The 14,881-nt window shown below is 56.9% G+C and overlaps 1 protein-coding gene across 1 annotated transcript in view; it reads right to left on the bottom strand.

The window, feature by feature from the left end:
* Positions 1-483: 483 nt before the first annotated feature.
* Positions 484-14,881, bottom strand: part of IGHMBP2 (immunoglobulin mu DNA binding protein 2) — a 39,501-nt gene continuing 25,103 nt past the window's right edge. The window contains exons 8-15 of the mRNA XM_030811402.1: positions 12,655-12,829; positions 8,645-8,827; positions 8,212-8,330; positions 7,561-7,655; positions 6,697-6,820; positions 5,001-5,882; positions 3,721-3,893; positions 484-2,541 (exon numbers count right to left, since the gene is read on the bottom strand). Of these exons, the coding sequence (XP_030667262.1) occupies positions 2,344-2,541; positions 3,721-3,893; positions 5,001-5,882; positions 6,697-6,820; positions 7,561-7,655; positions 8,212-8,330; positions 8,645-8,827; positions 12,655-12,829 (1,949 nt within the window). The 3' untranslated portion in view covers positions 484-2,343. The remainder of the gene's footprint in view (positions 2,542-3,720; positions 3,894-5,000; positions 5,883-6,696; positions 6,821-7,560; positions 7,656-8,211; positions 8,331-8,644; positions 8,828-12,654; positions 12,830-14,881) is intronic.

Raw genomic sequence — 14,881 nt, 5'->3', positions numbered from 1 at the left:
AGGGAGACGACGAACCCGGAGCCAGGTCCCGCAAGAACGTGATGCTGCACTTCATTTCTTCCACTTAGCACAGCTGGCGCGCCAGCAACTGTTCCCGTCCTGCTTCACAGATGACAAACAGGCTCAGAGAGGAGAGGTGACTTGCTGATGCCACACCTCAGTGGATGGTGGTGCTGGCTGGCATTCAGACTCAGGTCCCTCTGATTCCAGAAGCCTTCACCCCCCACCCGCCCTGCCCGCCGTTGGCACTGGGTGCCCTCCCCTACTTCAAGCTCCTCCTGGTGGGATGGCCCACAGAAGAACACCTGGATAAAGGTACAGGGCTTGGATTCCAATCGTGCCTTCTCTAATGAGTGGGGCGACACTAATTCCGTACCGCCTCCATGCTGGGAGGGGTATGCCCGATAAGACAAACAGATGTGGGCATGACTGGGTCAGCAAAGATTCTTTGGCAGCAAGTGACAAAAACCCAAGGCAGATTTCTTCAGCTAAAAAAGGGGATTTACTAGCTCAGGATACCAGGAAGAATGGGGTGGAGGTCAGGCATGGCTACATCCAGGTGCTCAAACAGTGTCATCAGGTCACTCCCCCACCCCCATTTTTGGGTCTGTTTCTCTTTGGCCTCCTTCTCTTCTTCAGACAGGCTACCTAGGAGGCAGGGAGTGTGGCTGTCAGCTATCTCCCACACAAGAGCCAACATCTTTCAGCATCCATGTCAACCCCGGGGCAGGACTCTTATCAGCTGTTTGGATTCTGGGAAGTTAGGGAGCTTAAGCAGGCACCCCCACGCCCGCCCCTGCAGGAAGAACACCTGTCCCTGTGTGCTGTGTCAACCGGGAGACGCTTCCAATGGTGCCCTCATCCCCCATGAGCATCATTACACAAATGCCTCCCACAGCCACGGGTCCTCAAGGAGCATGAGAACTGCAGCCTTCTGTGCGCGCTGCTCAGCGCTTATGGAAGCAACCGGATTAACTCTGCCGCACTTGACACAAAATGCAGTAGAGTCCTGGTCCCCTTCCCAAACAATTCAGTCCAAAAGCCACTTGACGGGAATAGACAAGGAAGGTGTCCAGGGCAGGGGGAAGAGGAGGGGCCCTAGTGGCCAAAGGTGGGGCGTCAGCCCGGGTAGGAGGGGAGAGTGGCCGAGGACCAGCAAGAACAGGGCAGTCAAAGCGTGCAGGCCTGGCCTGAGGACACACTAGCCGAATGCACTGCGTAAGTGGCCTCTGGGGGACAGCCACCCTAGGTGCAGGTCAGGGAAGCTCAACCTCACTCAGAACCGTCGGGGACATAAAAGGACATGAATAGGATTTAAGGAGAGAGGAGCCTGCACTGGGAGAGTCTGCCGCAGGGAGGTCAGAGGGAGAGGGGGCTTGAGAGATGCGGCAGGCAGGGCACAGCAGCTGAGCAGAACAGGCAAAGGGCGCGCCCCTTAGACCCACAGCAGACACACTGGGGTAGTGTGCAACGTTTTCATTTAATTTTTAAGTAATTTATACCCCTCTGAAACAAAACCCTGAGGCTCAGGTGCATCACCTGAGGTTCTCTTAAATAGAAGAGTTGGTACAGGGCACCAGAGAAGGCCGGGAGGCTCTGGATTGGTAAGCGCTGATGATGCTGAGGCTGTGGGGCAGCTTTCCCAGGACAGCTACATGGGACAGCTGGCTCACCTGGTCCCCACGGCGAGGCGCAGCAAGGAGGGGCTGGCACAGGCCAGGCGCCTTTGTAAGCCAGAGAGAGAGGTGCAGGGGCCAGAAAGAGGTGCCTCCTAGACTCATGGGAGCCCTGTGGCGAGGGGGAGGGGCAACACTGCAGTCACCAGCAAACAGCAGACAGAAGGAAAGTGGCCCCAGCATCTGGCCGCATGGGAACGTGCAAGCCAAACGCCACTCCCTGCTCCCAGCCTGAGCGCCATTCAGAGTCTTGTTTCCTGTTTCCTCTCAGCACCCTCATCCTAATGGGCTGAGCTGGCAAGTCCCAGACATTGGAGGAGTAACTTCAATAGTTTGAGGCCCTGGATATTCTCCAAGGGACTGGAACCTTCCCCAGGATCCAGATGCTGGGATGTGGGTTTTGGCGGGGATTGAGGGGAAGGGACGTGCATTTCCCGAGCCCCACCTGCACAAGCACTGTTGTCCCCCAGGTGCTTTCCTCCACATTGTGACATTGGAAAAGCTAATCCCTGGGCTCCAAAAACCCAACCTTCCCCCACAGGGCCCTCTGCTCCTCCCCCATAGGCCCCTCCACTCCTCTGTCACCCTAGTGGAGGCGGAGCATGGTCTGGTGGCGCCCTGGGCTGGCATGGAGAGAGCTCCGCGGGGCGTGCGAGGATGCGGCCGGTCACGTCCCCCTCTCCTTCCTCTGGCTGGTCCTCTGGTTGCTGAGCTCCCTCAGCTTCTTATCCAGCCTCCTCTGCAGCTGGGCCCTCTTGGCTGGGTCCAGGGATCTGTCCTTGGTCCCGCTGCCGGCATAGAGGACCCCTTCCCGGCTGATTCTCTGCCGGGCATGGGCGCGAGCCCTCTCACCGCAGCCATGGATCTGGGGAGGACACAAGAATCACTGCTGGGCTCACAGGGGCCAGGAGGCAGACCCTGCAGCTCTGCCCATCAAAGAGCTGGGGGGTCATAGGCGCCCCAACAGAGAAGGCCACTCCTCCCGCCATGTCAATCCTTCACCCTGCAGGCTGCTTGGCGGGAGGGCAGCGGGGTGGTCTGCACCCTGGTGTGGCGGGAGCCCCCGACTGTGCACAGGAAATGGCACCACCCTGACTGACCACACAGTCCCTGCAGCCACTTCCCACTGCCTCCCAGCCTCTGCCTACCCAATCCACACTGCAGCCAAGACCAGCGACATCACAGCCCTGCTGACACCCTAGAGGGTGCCCCACTGCCTTCAGATCAGGCCCGATTCCTCCAGGCAGCTCGCCAGGCCATGCCCAGCCTCGACTCTAGCCATCCTGCCTCACACTCTACTCCCAAATCCCTGACTGGGCCCAGGGCTTTATGCATGTTCTAAGGGTGGATAGCCTGCCTACCCACCCCGCCATCGGCCCTGTCGTCCCCAGCCCAGCTCCCACCTTCTGTCCCACAGGTCTCAGCCCCAGTGTTACTTCCTCCAGGAAGCCCACCCTGACTGTTGCATCTAGGTGGGTGTCCCTGCTGCCACCTTGGCCCTGGGTTTTCTTCCTCGGAGCACTCAACACCTGGTACCATATGCTGGTCTCTTACTCAGATCCCCCACCAGGCCCAGCATCCTCCAGGGTAGAGACAAGGCTGGTTCAGAACTCAGCTTCCCACAGGCACCCACACCTGGCCCAGGGGGTTCTCATCAACCCTGGCTCAAGGAATGAATGACACAGCAGCCAGGCCACGGCCAGCTCAGACGACGGGCTAGAGGCTCTGCCTCCCACCTCCCCTATGCCAAACAGACCAGATTAGGCCACTAACAGAACCCAAGGACACTGGGACAAAATTCCCTCTGCCCAGAATTCCCACTAACGTGGCTGCAGCTCAGCAAATAAGGCATTTTGTTTGCTTATGCCCTGATGTGCTCAAAACAGATCATGAGTCAGTGTCTGATTTCTGTTTCTGGAGGTATCTGGAGCTCGTAACCAGCTAACTGTTCCGACTGGAACAAGTCTGCCCAGGGTCTGCTTCCTGGAGACGGAACCCACCACCACTCCCCACTGTCTGATCCCAGGAGGGGAAGCCGACATACCTCGGGCAGGTGGTGGCTGAGGCAGTAGCGGCGGCTGCAGAGCTGGCAGAACTGGCCCAGGGTTGTGACGCTGGCTGTGCACTTGGCAAAGCCACAGGTGTTATCAGCCTTAATGGCAGCAGAAACCAGGGCCTCAAAGTCCTCCTCCGTGGGCAGATCTATGGCTGGATGTCCTGGAAAAGACCCGCATCACACAGGCAAATGGAAAGACAACAGTGCCACACCTGGCCCCTCATTTAAGGTTTTAAAAGCAATTCATGGCTGAGCACAGTGGCTCACACCTGTAATCCCAGCATTTTGGGAGGCTGAGGTAGGAGGATTGCTTGAGGCCAGGAGTTCAAAACTAGCCTGGGCAACATAGTGACATAGTGAGACCCCGTCTCTATTAATTCTAAAAAAAATTAAAAAGCAGCTCTTGTGTCTTCCCTCTGCTACCCTGTCGGTGCCCTCGGGCAGAGGTGGCACCAGTCCTGTCCTCTAGCACAAAGCGTGGCATACAGTAGCTGCTCAAGAAAGGTTTGGGGAGTGAATTCCTCTGGAGCCCCAGGCTCTGGGAGGCCCCTTTCAAAGCCATGCATGTGCTGGTGTAGCTTCACTTCAGGAATTCAATGAATCAATGCAAGCTGGAACTCCTGCATGGTCTTGCTGAGGAAAATGGCGGTAGCAGGAGTTCCCTAAGACCGACCAGGTCTACAGGCTCTGCCAGCGTATGCCTGGCCAACTCCCAGTGCACGCCTGGCCAGCTCCTGCGGGGTGGGCACAATGCAGGATGTGGCAAACGGAGCAGAGCCCACCTAGGGACTCCGCATGGCCCATGGGCAAGAATGGTTTTGCGCTCAGCCAGCCCCTGTGGTTCTGAGCATTTTGCCCAGGACGACTTCCAGGCAGAGTGCACCCTTTTGCTGTGCAAGACCTCCACCCTCCAGGGACACATGTGGCATGGGACCCTGTGATCGCTCCATTCCCGAGGGGCTCCAGGGAGCCGTCCATGTTTGCTCTTCCAGGCCCCTCCCGCTGCCACAGACATGCTCTGAGTGCTGCCTACTTGCCAAGTCCCACACACTGGCTCTGGGACAAGAAGGTGCCCGTGACCTGATCGCCGACCTAGGGGAGCCCAGACGGAGCTGGGAGTGGCATGACTGAAAATAAAGCTAAAATGACACAGGCATGGTGCCACCAGGAGGAAGCCCTTCCTTCTGTTGATGGTGGCAGGTGGGTTCCAAGTAGGGCCAGCACCCCAGTGAGGGGACACTGCCCCATGTTCTTATTAGTTGACTTACCTTTGGCTTTTTTCTTTTTCTTTTCTGGAAGTTTCTGCTGCCCTGAGGACTGCTGCTCCTTGCTGGTGGGCTGCCCCTGCGCACTCCTGACCCTCTGCAGTCTCTCCAGGTGCAGCGTCCTCAGATCAGGCTGGTCCGGGCCACGCTGCTCCCTGGGAGGCTGCTCCGTCTGCGCAGGACTAGGGGGCACTGGCTGGAGAGGGGCTAGGCCGCCGGTCCCTGCTGGGGGTCCCAGGGCTGCTGGGGGTCCCGGGGCTGCTGGGGGTCGCGGGGCCAGCGGGGCCCTCTTGCTCACGGTGATGAACCTCCTCTTCCCTTCCCCGGAACTGTCGTGCCTCAGCCCGTGCTCCTCGGCTATCTGGTGGACCCGCAGCCTGTCGTGGGAATTGAGGGAAGGAGGAAACTCCAATTGCATCTTCTTGCTGGCCATGAACTCCACTATCATGGCCCGGAAGTGGTCCACGCCGTCTTGGCTCTCCACTCCCTCCGGGCTGCCTCCGTTGAGGCTGGGCTGAGATGGGGCTTCAGAGGCCAGAGACTTCCCGGCCGGCTTCTTCCGGCCCTGTCTGGCAGGTGCTGCGGGCTCCTGGCCTCCCTCCTGCTGCTGGCTTCCAGTCCTGGTGGACGCAGCAGGGCCCTGGGCCTTGGTGGCAGCATGGCTGGAACCCTGGGAGCTCTCATGGGAATAGTTTTCTGGGACAATATCGTCAAGATACTCAAAGGCCGTGCGTACTTCCCCATGCTGTGTGAAATACTCCACCAGGGTCTTCAAAAATGCATGGTTGTTGACAGTACGGGAGTCACAGATGACCGCCACGTGGCGCCGGGCACGAGTGACAGCCACATTGATCCTCCGGTCCTCAGCAAGAAAACCAACTTCACCTACAAAAGGCCAGAGGGGAGTGAGAAGCAGGTTTCAGACTAAGAAACTGAGTCAGGCTCCTATGCCCTTATCAGTAACCACCACAAGTATGGTCCCCTGTGCATGGCCCACCATCCATACAGCTGCCCGGCCACGCATGGCACCGTGATGCCACACGTGCCCTGGCATCTGGCTGCCACAGTTGACTGAGTGGGGCTCTGGGGAACCCGACTGGGTTCTGTCGCTCCTTTCCTTCTGTCTAAGCCCAGCCTCTGGGGCCGCCTGGGGTGTGGCTGCAGCTGGCACCCGGGAGAAAGCACAAGAAACCTTCCAGGACCTTCCCTTCTTTCCCCCATAGCTTCTAGCCAGGCCTCATCTGCTTTCTGCCTTCTGAGAATGTCTCACAAAGCGCGTTCACTAAACCTGCTTCTGGGAACAACTCTCATCCCAAATAGAAAGCCCACAAACCACAGCAGCACAGAAACCACAGCCATGACCACCACACTCCGCGGCTCTGTGCACGGAGGCTAAAGGCCAGCTCTGGGCTGCAGGGGGCTCCACCTCCTCGGCAGGGTGTCCTGATCATTCCCAGCCCACCCTGCGCCCCCAGCTGCCACCCCAGCCATCTGCTCCCCGACAGCACACTCACGCCTCTGAGCCTCCGCAGACTCTCTTGCCTGTGCTTTGCCTGACGTGAACTTACTGAGGACAGAAGCTGCACCATGAGCACACTGCCAGAAACCAGTGTGGCACCCAGCAGACACCCAATATGCCCCTCAATCAATAAATTCACTTCTGTGCTATCCCCAAAGGACTCTGGCGAGGGCTCCGTACCTTTCCTGTTGGACCTGACGAAGGACAGTATCACGGCCTCCTTCTCTCGGCCTTGGAAGCCATCGACGGACTTGATTTCAAGCTCGGGGTGCCTGTGCACAAGGCTCTGTCTGAGCAGGTCCACCTGAAACACCAGCCAGGCTGTGGTTTCCTCACCCCCCAGGCCAGCGCAGCAAGACCCTGCCCTTCAGCTCAGCAGAGGGCCTCACGCTGCGAAACAGCCAGGACCTGGGAAGTGGAGCCTGCAGGAGCCCCACGGGGAAAGGCTTCCTGTCCGCCCTCCTCACAGGCACGCATGCAAGCCAACATGACACCCTGTCCCTGGCATTTGATCATTTCTTTTGGCTTATGACAGCCGCCAGCCTCAGACAGCCCTATGTGTGATGCCCGCACACCAGGAAGCGATGATGGCCTCTTCCACAGACCCTCCCCATACTCCAGAAGGCACATTTCCCCACCAAATGAGACACGCATGGGAACACGACCTGAGCCAGACCAGCAAGGTTCAAGGCTGAGGCTCCTGTGGGAAATGCCAGAAAAGGACAGGCTGTTCCGCCAGGGCTGCCTGTGGAAGGACTGTGTCAGCCTGAGGCTGCCGGGGTCACCCAGCAAATCTGGCCAGAACACAAGCCAGTGCAGAAGGCTGGGGCACCGGGCAGCGCAGGCGGGGCAGGGTGAGGCGGGCAGACGAACACACAGGGGCCCCTGACGACATCATTTGGGCCCTGGATCCAGTCACAATAAGGTCAGCCCTACCCCTGAACTTTTCCGTCACCACAGCCAACAAATCACCCTTTTTCTTTCACCCTCTAGGTTGTGTGAGCCCCAGCTGTTCTGTAGAGGGACAAAAGGAAACCGTCGTACCTGGAGGTTGTATGGCGAGACCACAGCAATGTCACGGGCTGGAACACCAGCATCCACCAGAGCCTGGATGTGCAAACTGACGAGGCGGACTTCGCCTGGAGGGAAAGAAAGAATGGGTGAGCAGCACAAGGTCGCCCCAAGCGGGCATCCACCACCAACACGTGTTTCGGGCACGTTTCTGTCGATCATGGCCAGCTGATTCGCCACTGTGCCCCAGGTGGCTTCCTGGGAGCTAATCATCTGTGTCCCAGGGCCCCAGGACCAGCCATGCCCAGCTAACTTGAATTTCACATCAGCAATGGAGGCCTTTTGACTCCTACGGCCGTGCATCCTGTTCAACGTGGAACTGGGGAGATGGTGGTATCAGCTGAGCAATGACAGTTCCCATCACCAGACCAGCCAGGCAGAGCTGGGCCACCATTCAGGAGAAGGCCGTAAAATGCTGCCAGGCCCATGTCACCCAGGAGTGGGCTGCTCACCCTGGAGAACACGATGCTGCTCAACCTCTTGGAGTGTGGGGCTCCGTTTTTTCACGGCCATCAACAACTGCTCTCAGCTCCTCCCAGAATTAGGCAATTAAAGTGCCTTTTATTTTTAAAGAGCTAGAGGTATGTTTAAACAAAAAAGCTGGCCGTCTGCAAGCAAGCTCACCAGGGTTCCCTTTCGATTGTTCGTCCTCCTCCTCCAGCTCAAACAGCCCGCAGCCAGCGGTGTCCACCAGGAGCAGGGGCACACCCGTCTCTTCTGTGGCAGCCACACCTGGGAGGTCCCTGGCACACAGGCAGAGAGGCAGCACATCAGGGGGGCCACAGTGCAGTGCTCAGGCCCCACCCAACAGAACCGACCCCTCCCACGAGGAAAAGGCTTAGGTAGGGGAAGACAATGAGAACATCAGGACATCAGATGGGAGGGAGCGGGCCTGACCCAGCTCTCCAGGGCAAGGCCACCCTCTCTTCCAAAAAGCTAGCCTCAGAGTCGACTTTCACGCAGAAAGCTTCACTTTAGCTTGCTGCGTAGAAACAGGTGACACAGAGGATTAGCCAGGGCAGAAGGATGGGGCAGGGGGTGGGGCCGAGCTACTTACCTCAGGAGGTGCCCCGCCACGGAAGGGTGGGCCGTGAGCTGCCCGAGGTACATGGTGTCCGAGGCCCAGCGCATGATAGCCTGGTGCATGCGGTACTGCACCGTCAGTGTCCGCACCACCCTCGCGCCGTACTCCTCGGCCAGGCGCTCCATCAGGCTGAGCGACAGCCCTGCCAGCGCAGCCCTGCGCCCAGGAGGGAGAAACAGGGAAGGCAGGCCTGAGCCCCAGAGTCCAGGTGTGAACCACGGCAAGTGAGGAGGACAGGCCCCAAACCTCAGGACCCAACTCTCCCCTGGGTTCTAACCCAGAAGTCACCAAGGGGTGGGGTTGGCTGAATCACAGCCCCAAAGGCACCTACATCCAGTCGCCAAGGCCTGTGAATGTTCCCTTACAGGACAACAGGGACGCTGCAGCTGAGACGAAGTTAAGGATCCTGGGATGGGGAGGCGACCCTGGATGACCCAGGTGATAACCCGAGGGTCTTATAAGAGGGGCATAGGAAGGTCAGAGTCAGAGAAGGCCACCGAGGGGAGAGATTTGAAGACACAACACTGCTGGCTTCACAGACAGAGGAAAGGGTGACAAGTCAAGCAATGGCCTCTAGGAGCCGGAAAAGACCAGGAGATGGCTTTTCCCCTGGACCCTCCAGAAGAAGCAACCCACCCACACCTTGATTTTAAGCCGGTGAGTCTGATTTTGGACATGTGACCCCCAGATTGTCGTTTCTGGAGGTCAGAAAATCAGTTGTTGTCAGCCACTAAGCTTGTGGTCATTTGTCACAGCCACAATAGGGAACGAACACACTCCAACATGCTCCAGCTGTGAGCAGTCAAGTCCACTCCCACCAAGAACGGCTGCAGCGGCTGAGCACTGCCCAGGTGCCAGGCACTGTTGGGTGCGCCAGATGTGGATTAACTCCCTTCATCCTTATAACAACCTCATGAGGTGGCTACTGTTATGACTCCCATGTTACATGTAAGAAGGGTGAGACAGAGAAGGCCGCCAGCCCACAGCTGCCCCACTAGTGAGCTGCAGAGCCAGGACCTGCCCGGGCCGCCTGGTGCCAGAGCCCACCCTGTGCACCACTACAGCTCATCAACCCCACCAAAACCCTGGGGCAGTACCCAGCTCCACTTCAGAGACCGTCCCTCTGGAAACTTACGAGACCTCTGTGATTAACCTATTTTTAATTCCAACAAAGTGAGGACAGGACATGATGATCAGTACCAACTGCAAACCCAAAACACCCAGCGCGACGCCACCCAACATCCTCCGCCAAAACCATCCTACTCTCTCCAGGGAACATCACCCAACGTCCTCCCCCAAAACCATCTTACTCTCTCCAGGGAACACCACCCAACGTCTTCCCCCAAAACCATCCTACTCTCTCCAGGGAACACCACCCAACGTCCTCCCCCAAAACCATCCTACTCTCTCCAGGGAACATCACCCAACGTCTTCCCCCGAAACCATCCTACTCTCTCCAGGGAACACCACCCAACGTCCTCCCCCGAAACCATCCTACTCTCTCCAGGGAACACCACCCAACGTCCTCCCCCAAAACCATCCTACTCTCTCCAGGCACACAACGGAGTCCCTGCTCAAGGGCACAGTTCCAAACTTCCTCCACCCAAAAGCTTTCCAGAGGACGACGACCTCCTTTAAGGGCATCTCGAGAACCTCTCCCTGGAAGAAGCCACTGAATAAGCGTCCTCCCATGCCTGTCCTCCCTGCTCCCAGGGAGGTTCTGATGGCAGTGGCTGCTGCCATCATGCTGGCTGCAGCAGGGAACCCTGGCTGTGGCTGAACACTCCATGAAGCCAGTGGGAGCCCCGCCCTTTCTGAGGTGGAGTGGCCGCTGCAGCCCAGACGCAGGGTTGCAGCTACAGACCCAGGCCCACTGCTCCAGGAGGGCGGGGCTACAGCTGCCCAAACTGCAGCTGTGGATCTGAGTCTCCCCGTGCTCTTAGGGGAGCCGGGAACAGGCAGGATCTGCCTTTCTGGGTGCAGCTGCAGCTGCCAGACCTGTGGCTGCAGACCTGGGCTTCCCGCTCCACGAAGCAGGCAGGAGCCGGGAACAAGCAGGAGCCTGGCCTCTTCTGAGGGGGCAGGGGCAGGAGCTCTTGGGTGCAGCTGTAGCTGCCCTCCCACTCTGCAGCCTGCACCCTCCTCAGGCGCCCCAGGAAGGACAACCCCGCCACTGTCCCTGCAGGCTCATGGGTGTCTGTTTCCACTGCCTGGCCTCTCTGGGCTCCCAGCACCCACTCGGATCTCAGAGTGGGACTAGGGCCAAGAATGGCAGCAGGAGGCAGACAGAGTCCTGGGTGGAAGGGGACAGTGGAAGGCCAGGGAGGGCCTGAAGGCTGGGGGCTGGGCTGCCAGTCCTGTGGACCAGAGTGAGGACTCATGGTGCCTTTTCCAGGCCCACCCATGGCCACTCATGGACCAATCAGCACATACTTCCTTCCCTCTGAGGTCCATAAAAGCCCTGGACTCAGCCAGAGAAGGCGAGAGGATGGCCAGAGGATGGAGAAGACAGAGAGACAACAGGGCAGAGAGGAGCTACGCCCTCTGCTGAGAGCTTCAGAGACCTGCAGAGATGTCCGAGTGACTTGCCTGCAGAGAGAAGCCACCCTCTCCAGGGCCTCCTCTGCTGACAGCTGAACACTTGACGGATGACCTGCCTACAGAGAGGAGCTACCCACTACTCTGAGCTGTTCTAACACTAAATAAAACTCTTCTTCACCCTTCACTTATCTGCATACCTCATTCTTCCTGGATGCAGGACAAGAATTGGGGCAAAGGTGCTGAGGCCACAGAGGTTTCCAGCCAGAAAAATCGACACCCCAGAGATCCCGTAACATTTCCACTCTAGATCCCCATGTGTCTCCCACCAGGACAATCTTTCAGAGCACCTTTCCCCAGCACTCCCCTTTCTTCCACCATCCTTATTTCCAACATCTTCCTCCCAAAGCTCACTCTCAATTACTATTTTTGACACTTCTCTCTACATATCCCCCAACTCCTGGACTGCCCACTCCCCTTTGATGAGATTCTACTCAACAGGCTTTCTTGCACATCTTCTTCTGGTCCTCAGAAAACAACGAAAGTTCCGAGTTCATAGCTTCTACACACCCACACTGAAATACAGAAGTGTTTCAAAAGGCAACAGAAATCAGAAGAAATCAATCTTCCCCCGGTGGAAGTGAGGGCCAGGATGCAGGAGTCTCAGAAGCGTTTCATTCCTCAGGGACAACTTTCTGAACAGGGACTTGTCCAAAGACGGCCCATGTGCCAGGCCCTGTTCACAGGCCTCGTGTAAGGGCAGTCAAGGGATACCATGCGGAGGGTTCATCTGGAGGGAGGGCATGCCCACCACATCCAGGCAGGAGTGGCCCAGGAAGAGGGGCGAGCGAGGCCTGTGTGGCTGGAGCAGTGAGTGCTGGGTAGTATGCGGAGAGGTGAGAGGGGGGCTGGGGTGGGCAGCACTTTCTCTGCCAGGACAGCCTGGGCCAGGCCACTGCATCAGGGCTCTGGTGTCTCCGTAGGGCAGAACCATGGTTTGCTGCGTCTCTGCCCAGTCAGTGCCCTCCATCCAGGGATGTGGCTACAAATTGAAGACTAAAGAACCCACATCCACCCAGAGGCCAGTCAGCCCAGCCCACGGCTCTCAAGACACCCTACAATCAAACCTGCCTGCTTCATGAGGGGATATGCAACTCAACAAGCAGGGACGGAGCACCAGAAACGTGCCAGGCCCTGTCTCCAGTTCTGAGGCTACAAAGATGAAGGTGATGCAACCCTGCCCTCTGGGAGTACATGATCTCACGGATCCAATGTCGAGATGAATGAATGCTATAAGACAGGGTAGGAGCTGTGCCAAGAAACACACCGAGGAGGCACCGCAGGGGCTCCTGGTGAGCCTGGGGCTTCTGGCTGAGCCTGGAAGGACCACATCAAGGGGTGGAGGGCGGGGGCAGAGAAAGGCATGTGCGGAAAAGGGGTCTTACTTGTGAGAGACTGTGGTGGGGGGCAGCTGCTTGTGATCGCCCGCCAGGATGCACTTTCTGGCCTTCAGCAGGGGGATCCAGCAGCTCGCCTCGAGGGCCTGGGCACACTCGTCAATGACCACCACGTCGAAGTGGCTCTCAGGCAGCAACTTCAGGGGGCCATCAGCAGACGCACCTGGTGGAAACAGGGAACCGAGCGTCTCCAGGGGCACAGCTGCTTCCCAACAGCCACAGCCACACCAGAGGAGACACCACCAAGCTGGGGTTTCATCAAGGCTTGCATTGCAACTGTGTGGGATAAATTTGTATCTTGTAATAAAAACTTGGCCAAGACATTTTAAAACTCATGGTTCCAGCTCACCTGTGTTTTAAGCAGTGGGTACTGTGGCCACAGGCCCCTCTGACCTTCAATCAGCAAAATTAATCACCCCTTCGGGGCTGTGACCCCAAGCCCAAGGGATGCTTTCTGAGTTCTAAATATTGTAACTCAATTATTCTCTAAATTTAGAACCTAATTCTCCTCTAAGGTGACTTTCTTGGACATACAGAACAATCAACTGCTGGGCACTCACCCAGAAAAAAGCCTCCATGTATTTGGCAACACAAACCCACTGCCACAGCTTTTCCTTCCTGGGATGCGGGGCAGCAGAGTGCAGCGTTCAGGCTGTGAGCAAGACTCGGGCCCCAAGCCGTCTCCAGCAAACAGCGTGGGGCCTCAGGTGAGCCTCCCACCCCCGAGCCTGTTTCCTCACCCACAAACATGGACAACGCCTGCATGTCATGTGATTGTACCACAAAGGGAGATAACATATATAAAGTGCCCAGCATGAGAAGGCAGGTTTCCATAAATGTGATCAATGTTAGTTCCCACCCTTTCTGCCTTCCATCTGAGTGAATTATGCTAATGGTATGTACATAATGCCATGATGAAGACATACTGAGAAATTTCTCAAGATTGTCTCTTCAGAGATGGCTAGAAAAAGCACCTATAAGCCAGGCACGGTGGCTCACGCCTGTAATCCCAGCACTTTAGGAGGCCGAGGTGGGTGGATCACGAGGTCAGGAGATCGAGACCATAGTGAAACCCCGTCTCTACTAAAAAAAATACAAAAAATTAGCTGGGCGCGGTGGCGGGCACCTGTAGTCCCAGCTACTCGGGAGGCTGAGGCAGGAGAATGGCGTGAACCCGGGAGGCGGAGCTTGCAGTGAGCCGAGATGGCGCCACTGCACTCCAGGCTGGGCGACAGCGAGACTCCGTCTCAAAAAAAAAAAAAAAAGAAAAGAAAAAAAGAAAAAGCACCCACAGAGGAGACAGAACTTGGCTGGGCTTTGGATAATTAAGAGACATGTTTAGGTTACAGATGTGACTTCACAGTACAGAGAAACCAGACTTCGTGATGGAGAAGCACTTCCAGGAACTCACTCTAGTTCCCCAACAACCAGGAGGGAACAGAAAGCCCACAAAGGCCACAAGCTGACCTTGTGGGGCTCGGCGGGTGCCTCCTAATTTCCAGCAAGTGCTGTCCTTGAAGCCAGAGAAGGATGTCAGCAAAGAGACTCTCACAAGCTCTGAGAATTCTCTCCTCCATGAAAGCAACAAGGCATCGGCAAATGGTCAGAATCAACTTTCTCAGAATTCTGGAAACTCGCCAAAGGCTTGCAGCAATCAGGGAAGTGTTCATTCCAGAAAAGCATCTGAATCCCCATCAGCACAGGAGCTCGGTGGCACTGAAACCTGCCCTATTCCCAGCCATCCCTATGGCAGCCTTGAAACCCTCAGCCTGAAGTCAGGGTGAAAACCAGCACCTGGCAGCCCCGTGGGATGCAGAACAGGGTTGAAAAGCCCCACTCCAGAAACTGTGCTTATCTCATCTGTCTGGGAATCCTCTGGTAGACCACATTCAAAAGACTTTATCTGAGCTCATGCAATACAAACAGTCTTTTCCCTGGTGGTGTTTGTCAAAAACTGTCAGAGGTAATTGTTGAACATCACAGTTTTCTAAGACAGAGAATAATGGTCGCAGCAAATGATAGGATAACCAAAGTTTTAAGCTGGGGAATGAGATATCCTCAGGGGGCTTTGAAAAGCTCCAACATATTCCCAGGAATCTAGAAGGCCACAAACATGTACAGGGCTCAGGAAAGACCTCAGGAGGCCCTCAGCTCTCACCTGTGGCTCAGCTCAAGGCACTGCACAAACGGGAAGTGAAAGCTGAGAGTCACAAAC

Source organism: Nomascus leucogenys, chromosome 4, assembly GCF_006542625.1.
Source record: "Nomascus leucogenys isolate Asia chromosome 4, Asia_NLE_v1, whole genome shotgun sequence".
In the NCBI taxonomy this organism is placed as follows: Eukaryota; Metazoa; Chordata; class Mammalia; order Primates; family Hylobatidae; genus Nomascus; species Nomascus leucogenys.
Note: the sequence above shows the minus strand (reverse complement) of the source record. Positions and strands in the feature narration are given on the sequence as shown.